General features: G+C 39.1%; 1 protein-coding gene across 2 annotated transcripts in view; it reads left to right on the forward strand.

Moving 5' to 3' along the window:
• METAP2 (methionyl aminopeptidase 2) overlaps positions 1–21399 on the forward strand; it is a 40189-nt gene extending 18790 nt beyond the window's left edge. For both annotated transcript variants that reach the window (XM_054441949.2, XM_054441951.2), the window contains exons 5-11: positions 1422–1583; positions 2325–2506; positions 3368–3462; positions 11408–11504; positions 19262–19365; positions 20168–20283; positions 20708–21399. In XM_054441949.2, the coding sequence (XP_054297924.1) occupies positions 1422–1583; positions 2325–2506; positions 3368–3462; positions 11408–11504; positions 19262–19365; positions 20168–20283; positions 20708–20960 (1009 nt within the window). In that variant the 3' untranslated portion in view covers positions 20961–21399. The remainder of the gene's footprint in view (positions 1–1421; positions 1584–2324; positions 2507–3367; positions 3463–11407; positions 11505–19261; positions 19366–20167; positions 20284–20707) is intronic.
• The last annotated feature ends 2199 nt before the right edge of the window (positions 21400–23598 follow it).

Consider the following 23598-nt stretch of genomic DNA (forward strand, 5'->3'; position numbering starts at 1 on the left):
ACTGTGTCCTTGAACTTCTGGGCTCAAGTGTTCCTCTTGCCTGAGACTCCTGAGTAGCTGGGATTACAGGGATAAACCCAGGGATAAGCCCAACGCCCAGCTAATTTTTTTTGGTAGAGACAGAGTCAGGTTGGTTTTGAACTACTAGCCTCAAGTGATCCTCCCACCTTGGCCAGGGTCTGTAGTTTAGGGCAGAGTTGAGTGAACTTTTTCTTCAAAGGGCATATAGTAAATATTTTAGGCCTTGCCTGTTACTTAGCTTTGCCATTGTAGCATGAAAATAGCTATAGACAGTACATAAATTAGTGGGCACATGTTGCAATAAAATTTTATTTATAAAACAGCAGGGGAAGCAAATAGCAGTTCATTGAAGGTATCACTTTTACACTTGTGTAATTTATATTCAGTGGTCACTAAGTTGCAAACTGTATATTCAGTATATAAGAATGTGTGAAAATTGTTTAGATTTTTTTTTTTAAATATCGTTTTAAGGCAGTTAATGTTTTTCCTACTTACAGGGAGTCGTGGATCTCATTCCCAGATACTGAATAAAAAATTCTGTCAGATGGGGTGGCTCATGCCTGTAATCCCAGCCACTCAGGAAGCTGAGGCAGGGGGATCATTTTAGGGCAGGAGTTTGAGATCAGCCTGGACAACATAGCAAGATCCCATTTCTTTAAAGAAAAAGTTTTTAAAAATTAGCTGGGTGTGGTGGTATGCACCTGTGTACTCCCAGCTGCTTGGGAAGCTGAGGCAGGAAGAACCTAGGAGTTTGAGGATGTAGTGAGCTATGAACACATCGCTGCATCTGCCTGGGTAACAGAGTAAGACCCTGTCTCTTAAAAAAGAAATTCATTAGCACTGGCAGTTTTCAAATGTGAGCCATGTCTTTCAAGGAAGAATACCTCTTATATTTATGTATACAATTAGAAAAACCCAGCACATGCATGTAATATGTGTTTTGAGGAAGTATATGCAGATTTCCAAGTCAGTTTCTTGGGTTAGTAGTTACCCTGTTGGCAAAATTAAATGCAAATTGTTGTTGTGCTCCTTTGAAGTCTCTAAAGTATATATGATCTCAAGTGGAAGGATGACTTTTTCCTACTTACTCTGATTCTAGGACTCTTCAGACTTTTCTGATTCTTTTATTATCTTTTTGTGTTGTCAGGGTATTAGTTCCTCTGACTATGAATGAAATCTCAACATGAGGGTTTTTTCCCTCCCTTAGAGTCTTGAAAAGGTTTTAATTTCATTTGGGTTGGTTGCAAGTGTTTGGCTTTTTGTATTTCAGAAACTTTGTTGACATAAACTGAATATGTAATGTATTTTTATTTGAACTGTCTTATTACTTAGTATAGTTGTCAGCTTTTATGCTTGTTCTGCTATTTTATGACTAATAGTATGCTATGCCCACTCTAAAGGCGAACAGCTGCTTGGAGAACTACAAGTGAAGAAAAGAAAGCATTAGATCAGGCAAGTGAAGAGATTTGGAATGATTTTCGAGAAGCTGCAGAAGCACATCGACAAGTTAGAAAATACGTAATGAGCTGGATCAAGCCTGGAATGACAATGATAGAAATCTGGTAAAAGGAATACTTTTTTGTAAGAACATGATAAAAAATGTTTTATAAGTACTAACTCTCCAATTATAATGTTTGGCTTTCATTACCACTTTGCTAAATCTTTAAGTAAAGGTTGTAGAAATGTCTTCTAGATTATTTTAGTGTCACTATGAGAAAACCATGAAGAGGAGTACACATTGGCACCTCAGCCACCCTTTTTTGTGCACAGGTAGTCGTTACTGATTGTTATTTTCTATCTGGAAATCTGTTATTTTGCTATCTAACAATTCATACTAAGAAATAAGAAAGTATTGGAGCAATTGCCCAGATACAGAACATGATGATAATACAGTAACAAAACCAATTCAAGTAATTATTTCTCTAGTTTTTCCTTTTGATAAATGGTTAGTATAACATGTAATTCTCTGATTCCTACAATTTAAAAAATATACAACATGAACAAATAAGATCAGCATTTAAATTGGTCTAAGTTAGACTCTTATTTTCTAGTAAATTTAGTTGAAAGTGGATTGTGTTTTCTCTGACTTTCTAGCAGAATCAAATTCCTTGTCTTCTAAAGATAAGCTATTTTCATAGCATCAGAGAACTGTTATTTATTTATATTCAGAAAGTGCTCAGATCATTCCCAGAAAGTATTTAAGGTTTTTAGTAAACTTTCTGGACTTGATGAACTATATGGTATTAATATATAAAAGTAAGAATGTAAAAGTAAACAAGTTCCCTTTTGCTTTTTTGTTTTAGTGAAAAGTTGGAAGACTGTTCACGCAAGTTAATAAAAGAGAATGGATTAAATGCAGGCCTGGCATTTCCTACTGGATGTTCTCTCAATAATTGTGCTGCCCATTATACTCCCAATGCCGGTGACACAACAGTATTACAGTATGATGACATCTGTAAAATAGACTTTGGAACACATATAAGTGGTAAATTCTTGCAGAAAATTCCTACCCCAGCCTCCTCCTGAAAAACTAGTTTTTGTCTCTGTTAAGTGGAGTGATAAATACTGAACTCCCAAATTTTGTTCTTGCTTCCTCACTTCATTAGTAAAAGTGTGTTGAGGCAGATTTAAAAAAAAATTTTAGTGCACTTATAGGAGAGAGAGGCAGTTGTGAGATTTACTTGAAAGCATACTACTAAGTGGAATAAAATGAAAACTGTTGGGTAGTTGAGGTTTATTACCCTTTGTATCAAGGCATGAAAGACATTATCCTACCTTTCTTTAGGTCATTGTTTCATACCTCTTTTATTCAAATAATATTTATTTAGAATATTTAAGTTTATCAGCCTTAATATACATGTTTGCTTTTCTGAATTCTCTCCAAAACCTGATTAGGTAGGCACCTCGTTATCTTACTTACAAGTGAGAAAGCAAGCTTAGAATAAATACTTACCTAAGGTTTCACTACCTTGGAAAAGTAACAGTATATTCAGAGCCCTGTATAGTTTCTCTGCCCTGCGTTGTTATTTCTCATTTCCCTAGTCTTTTCTTGTATTCGTTTTGTTTCTGTTTGTATATTTGTATAACTGCCAGGGTGAGCACTGAACTGGTGCTGTCTTGGGGTAATATATACTAACCCTGTAATTCTTTCTATTCTGAATCCTTTATATACTTCTACATTTTGTCTCTTTGATTATGAATGATCTTTGGGTATTTGGAGTGCAGCCTTCATTTGAGCCTTCATTCTATTTTTCTGTTAAACTAGAAAGATTAATAGATTAAATGTGTAAAGTAGATAAATTGACTAGCTGATAAATAAAATTAAAAGAGGAATTTTCTCTTTCAGGTAGGATTATTGACTGTGCTTTTACTGTCACTTTTAATCCCAAATATGATACATTATTAAAAGCTGTAAAAGATGCTACTAACACTGGAATAAAGGTATGTGAACCGTAAGCACCATTTCATTCCCAATATTTTGAGCACTTTAAGGTCTTTTAAACACTTAACAGCATTTAAGCACTTTTAAGGCCTGTTTAAGGTCTTTGGGTAATTAAGAGGAATAAAATTGATCCATTTCCTTTATGGTTTTAAGCAGGTGAGTGTATGATTGTGTACCAAAGGTTGTTTTTTGTTTGTTTCCCTTGAACTTTGCTAAAATGTATTGAAACAGAGTTTGGATCTATTTTTGCCCGTCAGTTGGCAATGGTTTTTTTGTGATTCTTTTTTAGAACAATTTTAGGTTCATAATAAAATTGAGCAGAAAATACAGAGATTTCCCATATACCCACCCCTCCCCAACTTCCTCCATTGTCAGCATCCCCAGCACGTAGGTATATTTGTTAAAATCATTTGAACCAGCATTGACCACATCACAATTATTCAAAGTTCGTAGTTTACATTAGGGTTCATTCTTAGTAATATACATTTTAAGGGGTTTGACAAATATATGACACGCATCTACCATTACAGTATCATACAGAGTATTTTCATAGCCACCAAAATCCTCTGTGCTCAACTGATTCATCCCTCTCTGTCCACATCTGGTACAGCCCAGCTTTTCCCCACCCACCCAAATTTTTTTTTTTTTTTTTGGAGGGAGATGCAGTTAAAATAGACATCACATAAAATTTACCATATTAACTTTTTCTTTTTTTTTTTTTTTTTTTTGAGATGGAGTCTTACTCTGTTGCCCAGACTGGAGTGCAGTGGCACGATCTCAACTCACTGCAACTTCTGCCTCCTGGTCTCAAGTGATACTCCTGCCTCAGCCTCCCGAGTTGCTGGGATTACAGGCACGCACAACCACTCCTGGCTAATTTTTGTATTTCTAGTAGAGATGGGGTTTCACCATGCTGGCCAGGCTGGTCTCAAACTCCTGACCTCAAGTGATCCTCCCGCCTTGGCCTCTCAAAGTGCTGGGATTACAGGCGTGAGCCACCGCGCCCGGCCATTTTTAAGTATGTTGTTCATTGGTATTAAGTACATTCATAATATTGTGCAGCCATTATCACCATTCATCTGTTTACTCTTCATGTTGTAAAACTGAAACTCTATACTCATTAAACAGTAACTCCCAATTTCCTCTTCTCTCCCTACCCTGGCAACCACCATTCTACTATATATGATTTTGACTGCTGTAAGTACCTCATATAGTATTTGTTGTTTTGTGACTGGTTTATTTCACTTAGCACAGTGTACTCAAGGTTCACCTATGTTGTAGCATATGTCAGAATTTACTTCCTTAAGGCTAAATAATCTATTGTGTGTATATACCACATTTTTGCTTATCCATTCATCCACTGATAGACACTTGGATTGCTCCCGTGTTTTAGCTATTGTGAATATTGCTGCTATGAATATGGGTGTATATATATCTCTTCAAGGTCTGTTTTCAATTCTTGGGTATATACCCAGAAGTGGATTTGGGAATCATCTGGTAATTATATCTTTTTAAACTTTTTGAGTATCTTCTCTACTGCTTTCCACAGTGGCTGTACCATTTTCATTCCCACCAACAGTACGCAAGGAAGGGCTCCAATTTTTCCATTTCCTTGTCAACACTTACTATTTTCTGGGTGGTTTTTGTTTTTTGTTTTTTGTTTTTAATCTTTGGAGAAATGATTCAAGTTTTTTGCCTGTTTTTATTTATTTATTTTTTAATTAAAAATGTAGGCTGGGTGCGGTGGCTCACGCCTGTAATCCCAGCACTTTGGGAGGCCTAGGCAGGTGGATCACGAAGTCAGGAGATGGAGACCATCCTGGCTAAGATGGTGAAACCCCGTCTCTACTAAAAATACCAAAAAAAAAAAAAAAAATGAGCTGGGTGTGGTGGCGGACACCTGTAGTCCCAGCTACTGAGGAGGCTGAGGCAGGAGAATGACGTGAACCCGGGAGGCGGAGCTTGCAGTGAGCCGAGAGCACGCCACTGCACTCCAGCCTGGGTGACAGAGCAAGACTCCATCTCAAAAAAAAAAAAAAAAAGTGGAGATTGGGAGTGTTGCTGTGTTGCCCAGGCTGATCTTGAATTCCTGAGCTCAAGCTACTCCCTCACCTTGGCCTCCCAAAGTGCTGGGATTACAGGCATGAGCCACCATGCCCAGCTCTTCGCCTGTTTTTTAATTGAGTCGTTTGTTGTTGAGTTTTAGGAATTCTGTATAGATTCTGGATGTTAATCCTGATTCAGATATATTATTTGAAAATCTTTTTTCTCATTTTGTGGGTTACCTTTTTACTCCGGATATTGTGTTTTGAAGCATAAAATGTTTTCATGAAGTCCAGTTTGCCTATTTTTTTGTTGTTGTTGCCTATGCCTTTGGTGTCATGTCCAGTAAATCATTGTTAAATCTAATGTTATGAAGCTTTTATTCTGTTTCCTTTTAAGGTATTTATAGTTTCAGGTCTTCAACTTAGGTCTTTGATCCATTTTGAGTTAATTTTTTATATGGTGTTAAGTAAGGGTCCACATTCATTCTTTTGCATGTGAATGTCCAGTTTTCCCAGCACCATTTGTTAAGACTGTTCTTTTGCTTTTGAATGGTCTTGACACCCTTGTCAAAGCTCATCTGGGCCAGGCACAGTGCCTCATGCCTATAATCTCAGCCCTTTTGGAGGCCGAGGTTGGAGGATCGTTTGAGCTCAGTAGTTAAAGTCTAGCCTGGGCAAGATAGCAAGACCCCATCTCTACCAAAAATTAAACAAATTAGCCAGGTGTGATGGTGCACCCTTGTGGTCCCAGCTACTCAGGAGGCTCTGGTGGGAGGATCATGTGAGTCCGGGGAGGTTGAGGCCTCAGTGAGACAAGATTACACCACTGCATTCCAGCCTGGGTAACAAAGCAAGACCTTGTCCAAAAAAAAAAAAAAAGTCATTTCTTTTTGTAAGTGAGGGTTTATTTCTGGGCTCTTCATTTTATTTTATTGGTTTATATGTCTGTCTTTATGCCAATACCACATTGGGTTTTTTTGGTTTAGTTTGGTTTTGGTTTTGAGATAGGGTCTTGCTCGTCACCCAAGCTGGAGTGCAGTGGTATGATCTTGGCTCGCTGCAACCTGTACCTCCTGGGCTTAAGCAGTTCTTCTACTTCATCCTCATAAGTAGTTGGAACTACAGGCTCATGCTGCCATACCCATCAATTTTATTTGTTTTTTATAGAGACAAGTCTCACTGTGTTGCTCAGGTTGGTCTTGAACTCCTGGCCTCAAGCAGTCCTCCTGCCTCAGCCTCCCAGAGTGCTGGGATTACAGGCATGAACTACTGTGTCTGATATCCACACTGTTTTGATTACTGTAGCTTTGTTGTAAGTTTTGAAATTGAGAAGTGTAAATTCTCCATCTTTGTTCTTTTTCAGAATTGTTTGTCTATCTAGGATGTCTTGGGATTCCATATGAATTTAGGATTTTTTTTTTCTGCAAAAACCACCAAATGGATTTTGATAGGGATTGTGTTGAATGTGTAGATGGCTTCAGATGGTATTGACATTTTAACGATATTAAGTCTTCTAATTCATAGACGTGAAATGTCGTGTTAGTCCATTTTCACACTGCTATAAAGAAATACCTGAGACTGGGTAATTCGTAACGGAAAGAAGTTTAATTATCCACAGTTCCACATGACTGGGGAGGCCTTAGGAAACTTAGAATCAAGGCAGAAGGCAAAGGGAGAGCAAAGACCTTCTTCACATGGCAGCAGGAGAGAGAACTGCAAGCAGGGGAAATGCCAGACGCTTATAAAACTATCAGGTCTCATGAGAACTTCCTATCATGAGAACAACATGGGGGAACCACCCCCATGATCCTATCACCTCCCTCTCTCAGCACATGGGGATTACAATTCGAGAGGAGATTTGGGTGGGGACACAGAGTCAAACCATATCAGATGTGTTTCCATTTATGTCTTTAATTTATTTCAGCAACATTTTATAGTCTTCATTGTACATGTGTTTTAATGTGTTTCACCTTCTTGGGGTTAATTCCTAAGGTTTTTTGTTTTTGTTTTTGTTTTTAGTTATTGTTAATGGAATTGTTTTTGTAATTTCCTTTTCAGATTGTTCATTGTTAATATGTAGAAATACAAGTGATTTTTATGTTTTGACTTTGTATCCTGTACTTGGTTGAATTAATTTATTCTGACACTTCCTTTGTGTGGAATCTTTAGGGTTTTCCCCAGGTAAGATCATATAATCTGAACAGAGATAGTTTTACTTCCATCCCAATTTAGATGCCTTTTTATTTTTCTTGCCTGATTGTTCTGACCTATGCTGAGTAAAAACGGCAAAAGTGGATATCCTTCCTTGCCTTGTTTGTGATCTTAGAGGAAAGCTTTCCATCTTTGACCATTAAGTATGATGTTAGCTGTAGGTTTTTCATAGGTGGCTTTTATTACATTGAGGTGGTTTACTTCTGTTCTTAATTTGTTGAGCCTTTCATCATGAAAGGGTGTTGAATTTTGTCATGCTTTTTCTGCATCAATTCAGACAGTTATATGGTTATTTTTCTTCATTCTGTTAATGTGTATTAGATTGATCTGTTTTTCTTAGTTGAACCATCTTTGGAATAAATCCCACTAAGTCATGGTGTGTATTCTTTTTGATATGCAGTTGAACTTGGTTTGCTAATATTTTGTTAAGGATTTTGCATCAGTGTTCATTAGAATATTGGCCTATAGTTTTCTTACAGTGTCTTTGCCTGGCTTTGGTATCAGAGTAATGCTGGTTTCATGTAATGACTTAGAAAGTATTCTCCTGAGGTTTTTAGAAAAGTTTGAGGAGGTATTAGTTCTTTAAATGTTTGGTAGACTTAACCAGTGGAAGCCATCAGGTTCAAGGTTTTCCTTTGTCGGGACTTTTTTTTGAGACAGGTCTCCCTTGTTACCCAGGCTGGAGTACAGTGGTATGAACACAGTTCACTGCAGCCTTGACCTACTGGGCTCAAGCAGACCTCCTGCCTCAGCTCCCAAGTAGCCGGGACCACAGGCGTGTACCACTACACCCAGCTAATTTAAAAAATAAAATAATATTTTAAATTTTTTGTAGATACAGGGTCTTGCTATCTTGCCCAGGCTGGTCTGGAACTCCTGGTCACAAGCCATCCTGCCACCTTGGCTTCCCAAAGTGTTGAGATTATAGGCATGAGCCACTGTGTCTGGCCTAATAATTATTTTAAATGCATTAGTCTCTTGAATTATGTAAAAAATAGAATATGGAATTATAAACCAAAGTTAATAATAATACTAGGTTTTAGAATAAAAATAATTTTGGCTGGGTGCGGTGGCTCATGCCTGTAATCCCAGCACTTGGGAGGCTGAGGCGGGTGGATCACGAGGTCAAGAGATTGAGACCGTTCTGGCCCATGTGGTGAAACCCCATCTCTACTAAAAGTACAAAAATCAGCTGGGCTTAGTGACATGCACCTGTAGTCCCAGCTACTCAGGAGGCTGAGGCAGGAGGATGGCTTTGAACCCAGGAGACGGAGGTTGCAGTCAGCCGAGATTGCGCCACTGCACTCCAGCCTGGTGACAGAGCAAGACTCCGTTTCAAAAAAATAAATAAATAAATAAATATATTAGTTCCTTAAGTCATGTGGAAAACAAATAGTGTTTGCAGACTATTGTTAGAATAATACTAGTTGTTACAGTTGGCCATTTATTTTACTTTATTGAGATTTTTAAAAAATTCATATGGCTTCAAGTTACTATGTAGTATCCTTTGCAGGGCATTTCTTGAGCACTTCTTGCAGTCCCTGTCTAGTAGTAATGAACTCCATCAGCTTTTATCTGGGAATCTTAATTTCTCCCTCACTTTTTTTTTTTAATATGATTTTTTTTTTTTTTTTTTCAAATTGAAACAGGGTTTTGCTCTGTTGCCCACGCTGGAGCGCAGTGGTATGATCATGGCTCACTGCATCCTTGACTTCCTGGGCTCAGGAAATCCTCCCACCTCAGTTCTCCAAGTAGCTGGGACTATAGGCGTGTGCCACAATACCTTGCCAATTTTTAAAACTTTTTTGTAGAGATGAGGGTCTCACTTTGTTGGCCAGGCTGGTCTTGAACTCCTGGGTTCAAGTGATCCTCCCACCTTGGCCTTCCAGCGTGCTGGGATTACAGACATGAGCCACCACGCCTAGCCTGATTTCTTTCTCACTTTTGAAGGACAGTTTTCCCAGGTAGGATTCATGGGTGACAGCTTTTTTTCTTTTAGTTAGCACTTTGAATATGTTGCATTGCTGTCTTCTAGCCTCCAAAGTTTCTAGTTTGAAATGTGCTTGAAGTCTAATTGAGCATCCGTTTTATATAGTGAATCACTTCTTTCTTGTTGCTTTCAGGTTTCCTTCTTTGTCCTTTAGAAAGTTTGATTATCTTTTTTTGTGTGTGTGTGTGGGTTTCTTTGAGTTCATCTTTTTTGGAGTTCTTTGAACTTCTTGGATGTTATATTCTTGTATTTCATCAAATTTGGGGAGTTTCCAGCCATTACTTTTTCAAATATTGTTTACCTTTCTACTTCTGAAAATTTCCGTAATGCATATATTGGTCTACTTGATATACAGGTCCCTGAGGTTCTGTTCACTTTAATCTTATTTATTCTTAGACTTGGTGATTTCCCTTGTCCTTATCTTCAGGTTTGCTCGTTCTTTTTTTTACCTGCTCAAATACTTTTGAATTCTCCTTGTGAATTTTTCATTTCAGTTACTGTACTTTTCAGCTCCAGAAATTTTTTTTTCTTTTAGGTTTTCTATTTCTTTTTTGATATTTTCATTTTGTTCATACCTTTTTTTTTTTTTTTTTTTTGGCTCTCTCAGTGTCTTCCTTTAATTTTTTAAGCATCTTTAGAAGAGTTGTTTTGAAGGCTTTGTCTAGTAGTAGATCTGCCATCAGGTTTTTTTTTCAGGGATAGTTTCTGTCGATTTATTATTTTCCTTTGATGGGTGTTCTTATTTCCGTGTATGCCTTGTGACTTTATGTTGAACACTGCCTATTTCAATGTAATATGGTAATTCTGAAAATCAGATATTCCCCCTTCCCCAGCATTTCTTTTAGATTTTTTGTGTTGGTTTTTTTGTTTTTGATTCTTGTAGCCAATCTCTGCCAAGGATCCACCTGAGGTGTAAACTTCAGGTTTTCTCAGGTCTTTACCTGGGCATGTGTGCTCACTTTTACAATTTTTTCATATATGCAGTTGTTTTTGAATGACCTAGTCTTTAATATCTGGGCCCCGAATGGGGAGAACAAGAAAAATGAGTATGGGCTGGAGGCCATGCTGAGTGTGAGGGTGTGGAGGGGAAAGGGGTGCTCACCATTTAAATCTGCTGAAAGTCACTTCAGCCACGGGGTGTGTAAGCGCTAAGGTTTGCAACTATGAGGGGAGATGCAACAACAGTGGCCACTTCTATATCTGCGCCTATGTGACCAGAAGCAGCAGCCAGGGATCAAAGCACAGATCCCTGATGTTTAGGACATAGACTGTTTTGCCCATTCCGATACCCCCAAGCTGTGTGCATGTTGCTCCAGGAGCACGAGCCAACCACGAGCTTATGGAACGGTATGTAGCAGTGCTGCTACTGTGCTGAGAGCTAAAATGGATGGAAATTAACCACACTTGACCATCCCATTATTCCCCTGGAAGTTGCAAGGCTTCAGTAGACTCCAGAGTTCCCAAGTACTTACATTAGACAGATTTTGTCAGTGCACTTGTTGTCTATTTAGGGAGGCAGATTCCTGGTGCTTAATACTTCACTATCCTCCCATAATCCTCTGTAAAGTATTTTAAACAGGAAGTTACAATGTACAAAGCAGTTTTTCTGATTGTCCCTTGTTTTTAAATGTTACAAAATTAAGTTGCTATGAAAATTTTGCACTTTTAATAATAAAGCATATGTTACTCTTTTTTTAGTGTGCTGGAATTGATGTTCGTCTGTGTGATGTTGGTGAGGCCATCCAAGAAGTTATGGAGTCCTATGAAGTTGAAATAGATGGGAAGACATATCAAGGTATGTTCTTTTAAAATATATCTTATTTTGAAATTGATTTTACAAACTGTCGTGGAGTGCTTTCTTTGAGTCAGCCACTTCATGTTTCTATCTTGGGAATTCAAGGAAAAAAGACGGGAAATGACCTGCTTAGAGCATGGTAGGAGTAGTGTTGTAACTAACTGGAAACTATTGCCAAGCCACTCTGTTAGCTGATAAGAAAACACCTGAGGAAATATCCTAGGGCAGCCAAAATGTGCAGCCAGTTTTCTGTGACTAGTCAAATCAAGGCTGAGAGAAGCCAGGTCTCTTGCCATTGATGGCTTCTCATTGTGATTTGTTGTTGTTGTTGTTTTTTGTTTTGTTTTTTAAAGACAGGGTCTCTGTCCGTCATCCAGGCTGGAGCGCAGTGGTGCAACCATGGCTCACTGTAGTTTCAACCTCCCAGGCTTAAGCGATCCTCCCACCTTAGCCCTCCCGGGTAGTTGGGACTGCAGGTGTAGGCCACCATGCCCGGCTGATTTTTAATTTTTTTGTAGAGACGAAGTCTCACTGTGTTGCTCAGTCTGATTTTGAACTACTGAGCTCAAGCGATCCTCCCACCTCAGCCTCCCAAAGTGCAGGGATAACAGGTGTGAGCCACTGCTCCTAGCCTGTGATTTTTTGGAATCACATTCAGAATTTGGAGGCCAGTTCCTTCTGTATCACTTTAATTCCCAAATCCCTTTGCCTTCTAGTCTTTACCAGTGACTACCTCAAGTATATACTCCCAGAGTCCCCTGTGCTTTCTGGTGCTGTACGTTAATCTCCGTCAGTTCAGTCCTCCTCTGGCTCCCAGGTCTGTCTGACCATCCCCCAGCCACCATCCTCCTCCCTCATCTGTGTTCATTATTCTCTATGACCCTGCTCTAATAACTTCCGTATAGAATATTTTCTATATTTCCTTTAACAGAATTCTGTCTCTCTTTGTAGACTCTGAGTGGAGACTCTCATGTTGTTTTCTTGCCTCTTACTTAGTAAATTCACACCATTCAGCATTCTTTGCATTTCCTGTTGCCCATTATGTGTTTCTACCAAGAGCAGAAGTGATTCTTCCTCTGGAACCTGACTGTGCCTTCTATATAGACAGTTACCACCAACATAACAGTCCTCTTTCATGTCTAAATACTGAAATTTATTACCAGACTTATACTTTTTTTTTTTTTTTTTGAGACAGAGTCTCGCTCTGTTGCTCAGGCTGGGGTGCAGTGGTGCAATCTCGGCTCACTGCAACCTTTGCCTCCTGGGTTCAAGCGATTCTGCCTCAGCCTCCTCATTAGCTGGGATTACAGGTGCCCACCACCACACCCAGCTGATTTTTTTTTTTTTTTTTTTTTTTTTTGAGATGGAGTCTTGCTCTGTCACCCAGGCTGGAGTGCAGTGGCACGATCTTGGCTCACTGCGACCTCCGCCTCCTAGGTTCGAGCCATTCAAGCCATTCTCCTACCTCAGCCTCCCGGGTAGCTGGGATTACAGACGTGTGCCACCATAGTTGGCTGCTTTTTGTATTTTTAGTAGAGATGGGATTTTGCCATGTTGGCCAGGCTGCTCTCGAACTCCAGACCTCAGGTGATCCGCCTGCCTCGGCCTCCCGAAGTGCTGGGATTACAGACATGAGCCACCGTGCCCAACTCTTTTTTTAGACAGAGTCTGCCAGACGTGGTGGCTTAGGCCTGTAATCCCAAAACTTTGGGAGGCCAAAGTGGGTGGGTCACCTGAGGTCAGGAGTTTGAGACCAGCCTGGCCAACACGGTAAAACCCCGTCTTTACTAAATACAAAAAAAAAAAATAGCCAGGTGTAATGGCACACACCTGTAATCTCAGCTACTCGGGAGGCAGGAGAATCGCTTGAAGCCGGGAGGCAGAGGTTGCAGTGAGTCAAGATTGCACCATTGCACTCCAGCCTGGGCGACAGAGTAAGACTTCGTCTGGGGAAAAAGATAAAAAAGAGTCTTCCTCTGTTCTCCAGGCTGGAGTGCAGTGGCACGGTCGCAGTCCAACCCCCTTGCTCAAGCACTCGGTGGAGTGCTCTCAGCTTCCTGAGTAGCTGGGACTACAGATACACACTGGCTAATTTTTGTATTTTTTAAAAAATGTTTCTTTTTATTTCTAATATATATGCTTTTTTTTTTTTTTTTTTTTTTTTTTTTTTTTTTTTTTTTTTTGAGACAGAATCTCGCTCTGTCGCCCAGGCTAGAGTGCAGTGGCGTGATCTTGGTTCACGACAACCTCCGCTTCCCGGGTTCAAGCAATTCTTCTGCCTCAGCCTCTCAAGTAGCTGGGATTACAGGCATGCGCCACTACACCCAGCTAATTTATTTTTGTATTTTTAGTAGAGACGGGGTTTCACTATATTTGCCAGGATGGTCTTGATCTCTTGACCTTATGATCCGCTCGCCTCAGCTTCCCACAGTGCTGGGATTACAGGCATGAGTCACTGTGCCCAGCCTATATATGTTTTTTGATATCAAGATGTTCTTCCATTTCATTGTTCTTCAAGGTTTCATTTCCCTTCCTCCTGCCTAGACCCTGTGTCCGCAGCTTTAATTCTTCTCTCATCTATATCTTTAACTTCTTTATTATTTGATTTTCAGATATTCTCTTTAAGATCTCTAATCCTGTGAACACAAGTGCAAAGCAGAATACTTATTGATTGATTGATTGATTGATTGATTGATTGAGACAGAGTCTTACTCGTTCTGTCACCCAGGCTGGAGAGCAGTGGTGCAGTCTTGGATCACTATAAGCTCAGCCTCCCGAGTAGTTGGGATTACAGGCGTGTGTCACCATGCTGGCTAATTTTTGGATTTTTTTTTTTAGTGGAGACGGGGCTTCATCATGTTGGCCAGATCAGACGATCTGCCCACCTTGGCCTCCTAAAGTGCTGGGATTACAGGCGTGAGCCACCATGCCCGGCCTAGAATACTCTTGATGTTACTCACACTTAGGTAGGAGGTGTGGGATAATGAAGAAAACACACTTTGGGGTTCAGGCAGTTTTTACTTGGAGTCTTAGATAAATCTATAACCTGAATACCCAAGTTTCTTGACTGTAATAGGGTTAATGGTATCTAGTTTATTTTGAGAAATGTAAATTATGTGATAGTGCCTGGAATTTATTAAGTATCCAACAAATATTTGTCATTCTGTCCCCTTCTCACCCCAATTCTGGGATTAGTGCCACAAATACAGTGCTTCAGGCTCTTCCAAATCGCTCTTCGCATCTCAGGAAATTACTTAGCTGATGAGAAAAATAGCCAAACAAGCCTTCCACGTTGCATAAAGAACGTGGCAAGATGCCGGGATTGGCAAATGCCAGGATTTGCCCACCTTCTTCCTATTCTTATGTTTTTATTTCTGTTCTTCAAGGAAGAAATATTCTGTCTTCTATACAGTATTTTCTTTTTTTAAATTTTTTTAAATTGTTAGCTGAAACACTGCTTTAAGGATCTTCTTTTCAGTGTTAATCCTCCACCTCCTTTGAGATACCACCTTATTATCCCTTTTCTCTACATACTCAGCCTTTCCCTAGTGGCTCCTCTCAGTGTGAAAGCACATGTGGAGGAGAATAAAAATCATAGCATTAGATATCCTTCCATGATTCTCATGCTTTTTTTTTTTTTGAGAGGGAGTTTTGCTCTTGTTGCCCAGGCTGGGGTACAATGGTGCGTGATCTTGGCTCACCACAACCTCTGCCTCCCAGGTTCAAGCAGTTCTTCTGCCTCAGCCTCCCGAGTAGCTGGGATTACATGCGCCACCACGCCCAGCTATTTTTTTTATTTTTATTTTTTTATTTTTTTTATTTTTATTTTTAGTAGATACGGTGTTTCTCCATGTTGGTCAGGCTGGTCTTGAACTCCCAACCTTAGGTGATCTGCCTGCCTTGGCCTCCCAAAGTCTGGGATTACAGGCATGAGGCACCACACCCAGCCGATTCACATATTCTACTTTTGGGTTTTACTTACTGTTATGTGAAATTTTTACAATTTATTTTTACATTAAGACATGGTTTAAATTTACTATGTTCCTTAGTAAGGGTAAACATACTTTTCTTTGTATCCTAGCCAAAACCATAAGGAAAGCAAAAGATTTTTAAAGGCTAGAATTTAGAATATCTCATTTCCAGTGTGCTTTTCTTTGGAAAATGTTTTGTCCAGTTCTTTAAATAGCTTAGAACGAGTTTTAGGAGTTGCTGCTTCTATTAACACTTTATGAGCTCCCCAGAAGCAAGATTCTTAACCCAAAGGAAGCTGAGATTTAAGAGCATAAATGCCAAGTTAATTTGAGGAATTTATGGGACTAGAACATGGGCCTTCTGATTTCTAGGTTCACTGCTACAAATGAACAGAATCTATTATTTCCAAATTCATGAGTCTTATGTCAACTTGGAGTACACACTGTAGCAGTCTGCTTGGGGGACTACCTCTAGAGTTAGTTATTTCTCTTTTTTGAGAATTTGCTGAAATTTTTGTAAATTCCAACACTAGCCAACATATACCAATGTCTTCTCTTTTTCCTTTCATTTTCTCCTAATTCTACAACTTGTTTGGTATGTGGTCTGCCTTTCAAGGTATGGTAGGTGACAGTTTGACTTAAAGTTTTATCACTGCATAATAATTCCAGCCTGCAACATTGGGATTTTTAATATCTACCCTTTTACCTCTTCCACTAAGCTAGTGCAGCATTTTAGGTTTCATTATTTCAGTACCCCTCTTTTGATCCCTGTTATTTTATTGATCAGGATTCTTAGTTTAAGGCAACAATTCATTTTTAATAGTTTAAGGAGAGAGGATGTGGAAAAATCATGATAATAGGGAGATGAAGAAATGGACTCCGGGTTGAACTTTCCGGAGCAAATCAAAAAACCACATAGCACAACTGGGCCATCAAAGGAGTACCTTAATCTCCTTTGATCAGGAGGCAATAGAATTAAAAAGTGATTGTTAAGAAATTACTGGTCCCAGAATTAGCCTGTGCTGTTACAACCTGCATAAGTAAAAAATGAATTCCCCTGTACCCTCTTTTTTCTGTGTAACTAATGTATTAGGTTGGTATGGCTAAGAAACTTTCTTTAAAAAAATTGATTGGCTTGTAAGGGTCAGTATGCAAAGTTTGAATTTTAAAATAAGCTTGTTACTTGTCAACCTAAATAACAAACAGAGGCTCTCTAAAAGAAAATGATGTTTGGGAATAGAGCATTGCAGTGGGAATGCCATAGTAAACTTGTGCATATTCAGGGAGGTAAGGAAGACAGAGGTTTTTGAAGACGAAAATGAGGGTGACATAATTGTTTTGAAATAATTATCCTTGGCTCCAAAGATTAATAACAAGAGGTTGGGCAGGCAGTTGTTGGGCAGATGTCCTTGCAGAAGTATTTTTTTGTGTAAGGTTGCAGTGGGCTTTGTGCAAGGTTATGGTTTTCGTAGTCATTTTCATTATCAGGCATATAAGCATGAGAACCCTCTCTTCATGGCTTTCCCTAGCTCTGTTTGAGTCTGACAACTTTGACACATTTATATAAGAAGGTTGTTGTGAAGAGTGAATTGATTTGTTTTTCTTGCTACCCCATTAAGTTTGTAACATACTTGTTCATTGCTTCAGACTACTTAATTCTGCTCTAGAAGAAAGGTAGCTCATACTGAGGATTCTAGAGTTATGGAGCTAAATTTTTTTAAGACCTCCCCCCCACCTTTTTTTTTTGTTTTGTTTTTGTTTTTGCTTTTGAGACTCTGTCACCCAGACTGGAGTACAGTGGTGCGATCTCATTTCACTGCAGTCTCTGCCTCCCGGGTTCAAGTGACTCTCCTGCCTCAGCCTCCCAAATAGCTGGGACTACAGGTGTGTGTCACCACGCCCAGCTAATTTTTGTATTTTTAGTAGAGATGGGGTTTCACTATGTTGGCCAGACTGGTCTTGAACTCCTGACCTCAAGTGATCCTCCTGCCTTGGCCTCCCGAAGTGTTGGGATTACAGGCGTGAGTCACTGCACAAAGGGCTAAAGTTTTTAGCCCTTTTTTAAAATTTGAAATATTAACACAAAATGCACAAAGCATAAAAACTCAGCTTCTCAATTGCAGAAGCTACGTAACCTCACTCCTCAAGAAATTGAATATTGCCAGTATTCCAGAAGATGCTCAGTCTCATTTTCTTAGTCTGTTTTGTGCTGCTACAGCAGAATACCTGAGACTAGGTAATTTATAAAGAACAGAAATTGATTTCTCACAGTGTTGGAGGCTGGGAAGATTGAGGGACTGGCATCTGGTGAAGGTCTTCTTGCTGCATCATCACATGGCATTAGGCAGAAGGGCAGTGAGAAGTTTGAGAGAGAGAGCAAGAAGTGGTCAAACTCGTCCTTTACATGGAACCCACTCCTGAGACAATGGCATGAATTCATTGATGAGAGTGGTGCCTCCATGGCCCAAACTCCTCCTGTTAGGTCCCACCTCCCAACACCATCACACTGGGGATGAAATTCCCAATACATGACCTTTGGGGGATACATTCAAACCATAGCAGCAATACACTGCTTTCCAATTACAGCAGCCTGCCTCTAGTGGGCCACCATCTTGGCTTGAGGGGTCAGTTTGCCAGGTCTTAGAGAAATAGTAATGATGTCTGAATTTTAAAATATATTTAGCTTATCAGCACTGCAAGTATGAAAGGATTTTCATTTGCTTTTATGTCTTTACTACCTAATTATGCATCCCTAAACTAGTTTTATTGCCTAATTTTGAACTATTATATATATGTGGAATTGTACAGTATGTATGTAATTGTGCCTTTTTCTGCTCATTTTGTCAGTTTTAAAACAACTGGAATAAAAAAGCTAGAAGTTTTATTTCAGTTGTTAAATGTATTCCTAGCTTTTTGTTTTGACTGTTGAATGTTATTCACTCATGTGAATATGCCACAATTTGTCTGTTCTGTCATTGCTGTCAGGACAGTGGGATGTTTAGATTTTCTTTCTTCTTTCTTATTTCTATTTCTTAATTATTGTGTCTCAGCCACATAGATTTTCTTTTTGAACATTTGAAATGTTGATATAAAGTTTTATAATACTGTCATATTAACAGTATCTTTCACATTATCTTTTGGTCCATAACAGTACAAATATGTATTTTTTATGTTTCTAATAATTTGTGTACATGGCATTTTCTTTGTTGTTAACAGTACCTCCTTAGATGACCTCCCTTGTGCCCTTAATCCTGTATTTCTTTCTTCCATCCTCCCTTACTTCTAGCACCTTTTTTTTTTTTTGAGACAGTCGCTTTCGCCCAGGCTGAAGTGCAGTGATGTGATCTTGGCTCACGGCAACCTCCGCTTCCCGGGTTCAAGTGATTCTCCTTCCTCAGCCTCCTGAGTAGCTGGAATTACAGGCCCCCACCACCACACCCATCTAATTTTTGTATTTGTAGTAGAGACAGGGTTTCGCCGTGTTTGTCAGGCTGGTCTCGAACTCCTGACCTCAGGTGATCTGCTTGCCTCAGCCTCCCAGAGTGCTGGGATTATAGGCATGAGCCACTGCACCTGGCCTACTTCTAGTGTTAATAACACTGCAACTAACTACTTTTTATATTCCACTAGATTCCAGTTTATATTTAACTACCTTAATGTAAGGTTATTTAGTAAAGCCATACCTGGTTTTTGAATAAATGCTTGAACTCTGTACCAAAATGTAAGAGATCTGTTTTTGCTTCTTGAGATCCTGAATAACTTCTATTTCCCTATTTTTTATAACAGTGAAACCAATCCGTAATCTAAATGGACATTCAATTGGGCAATATAGAATACATGCTGGAAAAACAGTGCCGATTGTGAAAGGAGGGGAGGCAACAAGAATGGAGGTATGTGTGTCACTAACATTTTACTTCCATGGAAGACATGTTTTTCTTCCAGGCAGAAGGTCGTGGTAGTTAAGTATATGGTTATACTGACCAGAATGAGCTGCTTATCATCCATATTCACCCTGCTAGGAATTGGGCCATTTGAATTTGCAAATTGTGTATAGTCAGCACTAAATCAGTTGTGGAAATTGGGGCTGTGAAAGGATTGTTTATTCAACATTTAATGAATATTTATTGAGCATTCCTAGGTGCCAGTCTCTTTATAGTAGGCTGTAGGGGTAGAGCTGTGAACAAAATTCATAGGGGGAAGCAGAAAGACCAAAAAGTGCTAAGGAGATAAAGCAGGGCAAGGCTAGATAAGGACTGCCAGGGGCTATTTCATGTTGCTGCTTAATCAGGTAGAGACTTCAAGAGATGGTAATTGTAGGCCAGGCTCGGTAGCTCAGGCCTGTTAATCCCAGCACTTTGAGAGACCAAGGCAGGCAGGTCACCTGAGTGAGGTCAGGAGTTTGAGACGAGCCTGGCCACCATGGTGAAACCTTGTCTCTACTAAAAATACAAAAATTAGCCAGGCATGGTGGCACCTGCCTGTAGTCCCACCTACTCGGGAGGCTGAGGCAGGAGAATCGCTTGAACCTGAGAAGCAGAGGTTGCAGTGAGCCAAGATCTCACCACTGCACTCCAGCCTGGCAACAGAGAGAGACTCTGTCTCAAAAAAAGAGAGCGAGAAAGAGAGATGGTAATTGTGATTCGTTCTGAATTTTTCTTCTTTCTCTCCCCTTGACCCTTATTTATTTTTCAGGAAGGAGAAGTATATGCAATTGAAACCTTTGGTAGTACAGGAAAAGGTGTTGTTCATGATGATATGGAATGTTCACATTACATGAAAAATTTCGACGTTGGACATGTGCCAATAAGGTGAGAGACAAGACAATTGATTTTATGTGGCTAATTAGCATCTCTTCTGAGTTAACAGCATTTTTAAAAAATGTGGCATACATACAAAATAGTATATTCATGAATGTAGAGTTCTGTAGCCCAACAATAAGAAAAAAAAATAGCTTGTTAAACATTTTAACTGAGATAAAAATTACACACACACACACACACACGCGTAGACACATAAACATGATAAGATGGCCTCCAGCTGGTGTCCTGTTCAGCTGCCATCTATAATTAGGTATGGGCTGTTATACATTCTGGCTTTTGATTGTTGAAAGAGCAACAATAAAAGTTTTTGGACTTCAACTACTAAGACAGCTAAGGTCTGGGCTTTTCTTAATGAGGGAAATGAGTTCGTAACTCTTTTGCCAACAATTAATTTTGGATTTTCTCCTCTTAGGCTTCCAAGAACAAAACACTTGTTAAATGTCATCAATGAAAACTTTGGCACCCTTGCCTTCTGCCGCAGATGGCTGGATCGCTTGGGAGAAAGTAAATACTTGATGGCTCTGAAGAATCTGTGTGACTTGGGCATTGTAGATCCATATCCACCATTATGTGACATTAAAGGATCATATACAGCGCAATTTGAACATACCATCCTGTTGCGTCCAACATGTAAAGAAGTTGTCAGCAGAGGAGATGACTATTAAACTTAGTCCAAAGCCACCTCAACACCTTTATTTTCTAAGCTTTGTTGGAAAACATTACACCAGAATTAATTTGCAACATGTTGTCTGTTTTAACAGTGGACCCATGTAATACTTTTATCCATGTTTAAAAAAGAAGGAATTTGGAGAAAGGCAAACCATCTAATGTAATTAACCAATGAAAAAGCTTTCAAGACTTTTAAATGCTAACTGTTTTTCCCCTTCCTGTCTAGGAAAATGCTATAAAGTTCAAATTAGTTAGGAATGACTTATACGTTTTGTTTTGAATACCTAAGAGATACTTTTTGGATATTTATATTGCCATATTCTTACTTGAATGCTTTGAATGACTACATCCAGTTCTGCACCTATACCCTCTGGTGTTGCTTTTTAACCTTCCTGGAATCCATTTTCTAAAAAATAAAGACATTTTCAGATCTGAGAGCTACATCTCAATGTCTGTGGTTATAATTCTGGACAGGATAAATAGCTAAACTTAATGTAGGCAAATGCAGAGACATTTATCTGAAATGTAGACCTCTACACTAAGACTCTTCTGGCATAGTGGCTAAAACAAGATCTACACATGCATAAAAAGGGACAATCACCTTTTCTTCATAAATATACAGCTTTAGGAATATTTCACCATTCTTTATAGGACATAGTAGTCCTTGTCTTTTTTTCCCCTGACATTGGAAAGATGTGCTAATTGAAACTTGACTTAGTAGGAACATTGTGCCAACTCGAAACCTTGATTTAGTAAAAATCTCAATGTTTAGATCCTTTGTCCAGTGGTGGTGTTTATCAGCGAATGTATTCAGCTTGCTCAGAAAACCAAAAGGGCATTAAAGCCACAAAAGCAAAGAAGAAAAAAAAAACTTCCCATGTTTGGATCTTGTTCTAGTTAGAAAAATTAAGTTGAAATTATTGGACTTTTTCATTCATGAGGCAAATGCTGTAATACCTTGCCCTTTGACAGGTTTGGATTCTTAACATTACTAGTGGTATTTCAGGAAGTGAGGTTACAGTTACTTTCCTTATAGCGGCTAAGTGTATTAAGTTGAATGTAACGATGGTAATATTAATTTGTTTGAACCGAGGCCCACTACTGATTCTTTGACAAATTGAATTCTTATATGTAAATAATTTTATGGGAATGTTCCATCATAATTTCTAAATTGTTTATATACCAAGGTAGCCTTAATTTGTATATGTTTCAGTACAATGAGATTTTATTGCCTCTGGGATGCTGTTTAGTTTGTATTTTGTTGAACGTTTTTATCTTAGGAAGAGAAACCTATGACTTGTGTACCTAGATCATCTGTTACATTAAAAAGCTGCTCTTTCAGCATTAGAGCTATAAATGAATGTTATCTTGTCGGGAAACAATCTAGGTTTTAGCTGTATGAGCTATGTTTATTATGGTGCTAATGTTCAGTAGCCACATTTGACTAATGTCTCCATTCTCTATGATGCTGTGGCTGGCAGCAGAGCTCGCCAGTTCATGCCTGGTCATACTGTCAGGGCTGGGCCCTCCAGCTAGCTCCTTTGGGGTTGAGTCCAAATCTTTTTGATGTGGAAGTATAAAGCAAGTATCTTGATTTCTAAACCCAGCAATTTTAGAATTGACCTTTATGAGTGAAGACTTCTGGAGCTTTTAAAGACCTCGGCAGTCATGATCTCAAACCAATTAGGAGCTCCAAGCTCCCTTCCCAGGTAACTGTTGGGAGCAATGGCATCACTGTATGCCCTTGTAATGGCTGGAAGGGACATGATCTTGTAAGTAGGAAAGCTGTCACTTAAAATTGTATTGTTTGCTTATTAGCCATGTATCTCTTAAAATTTTGTTATGTTTACAACGATGTACCTTATTGGCAACAAGTTATTAGTTTGATGTTTAACAATAGTGCCTTTAGTAAATTATTTTACAACTAAAACATGTTGTTTTTTGTTAGATCAACTTAGCAGAATGTAGACGTCCATGTTGAGATTTAAGATAAATAGTAAGAAATCTAAGTTTCTGTTTATTGTTTAGGTTTTAATTTTATTGTTGGTATTTTGAGACATTTTTCACACTAAAATTTACTGGAAAGTACTACAGATTTCCCAGACCTCCCCAATAATGTCCCCCTTTTCCAAGCCTCCCCCCATAGGTATTTGTTAGTTTTAAGGGATTAAAAAGTAAAGGGCTAAGTCACTTTGTTTTTTTTTAGACGGATTCTTGCTCTGTCACCCAGGCTGGAGTGCAGTGGCGCGATCTCGGCTCACTGCAGCCGAGTTCAAGCTATTCTCCTGCCTCAGCCTCGTGAGTAGCTGGACTGCAGATGCGTGCTACCACGCCTGGCTAATTTTTTTTTTTTTTTTTTTTTGTATTTTTAGTAGAGATGGGGTTTCACTGTGTTAGCCAGGATGGTCTCCATCTCCTGACCTTGTGATCTGCCCACCTCGGCCTCCCAAAGTGCTGGGATTACAGGCATGAGCCATGGTGCCCGGCCTCTTGTATGTTTTTATATTGAAATAAGTACAAGCAACGATACCATTACAAATAGTTCAGGAGTTTTTACAATTCCATTAAAATGATGTGCTAAAATGTATAACATGTTAAAAATAGTCCTTGTAATTAGAAAAGAGTAGACTCGTA

The sequence above is a fragment of the Pongo pygmaeus genome, chromosome 10 (genome assembly GCF_028885625.2).
Source record: "Pongo pygmaeus isolate AG05252 chromosome 10, NHGRI_mPonPyg2-v2.0_pri, whole genome shotgun sequence".
Taxonomy (NCBI): Eukaryota; Metazoa; Chordata; class Mammalia; order Primates; family Hominidae; genus Pongo; species Pongo pygmaeus.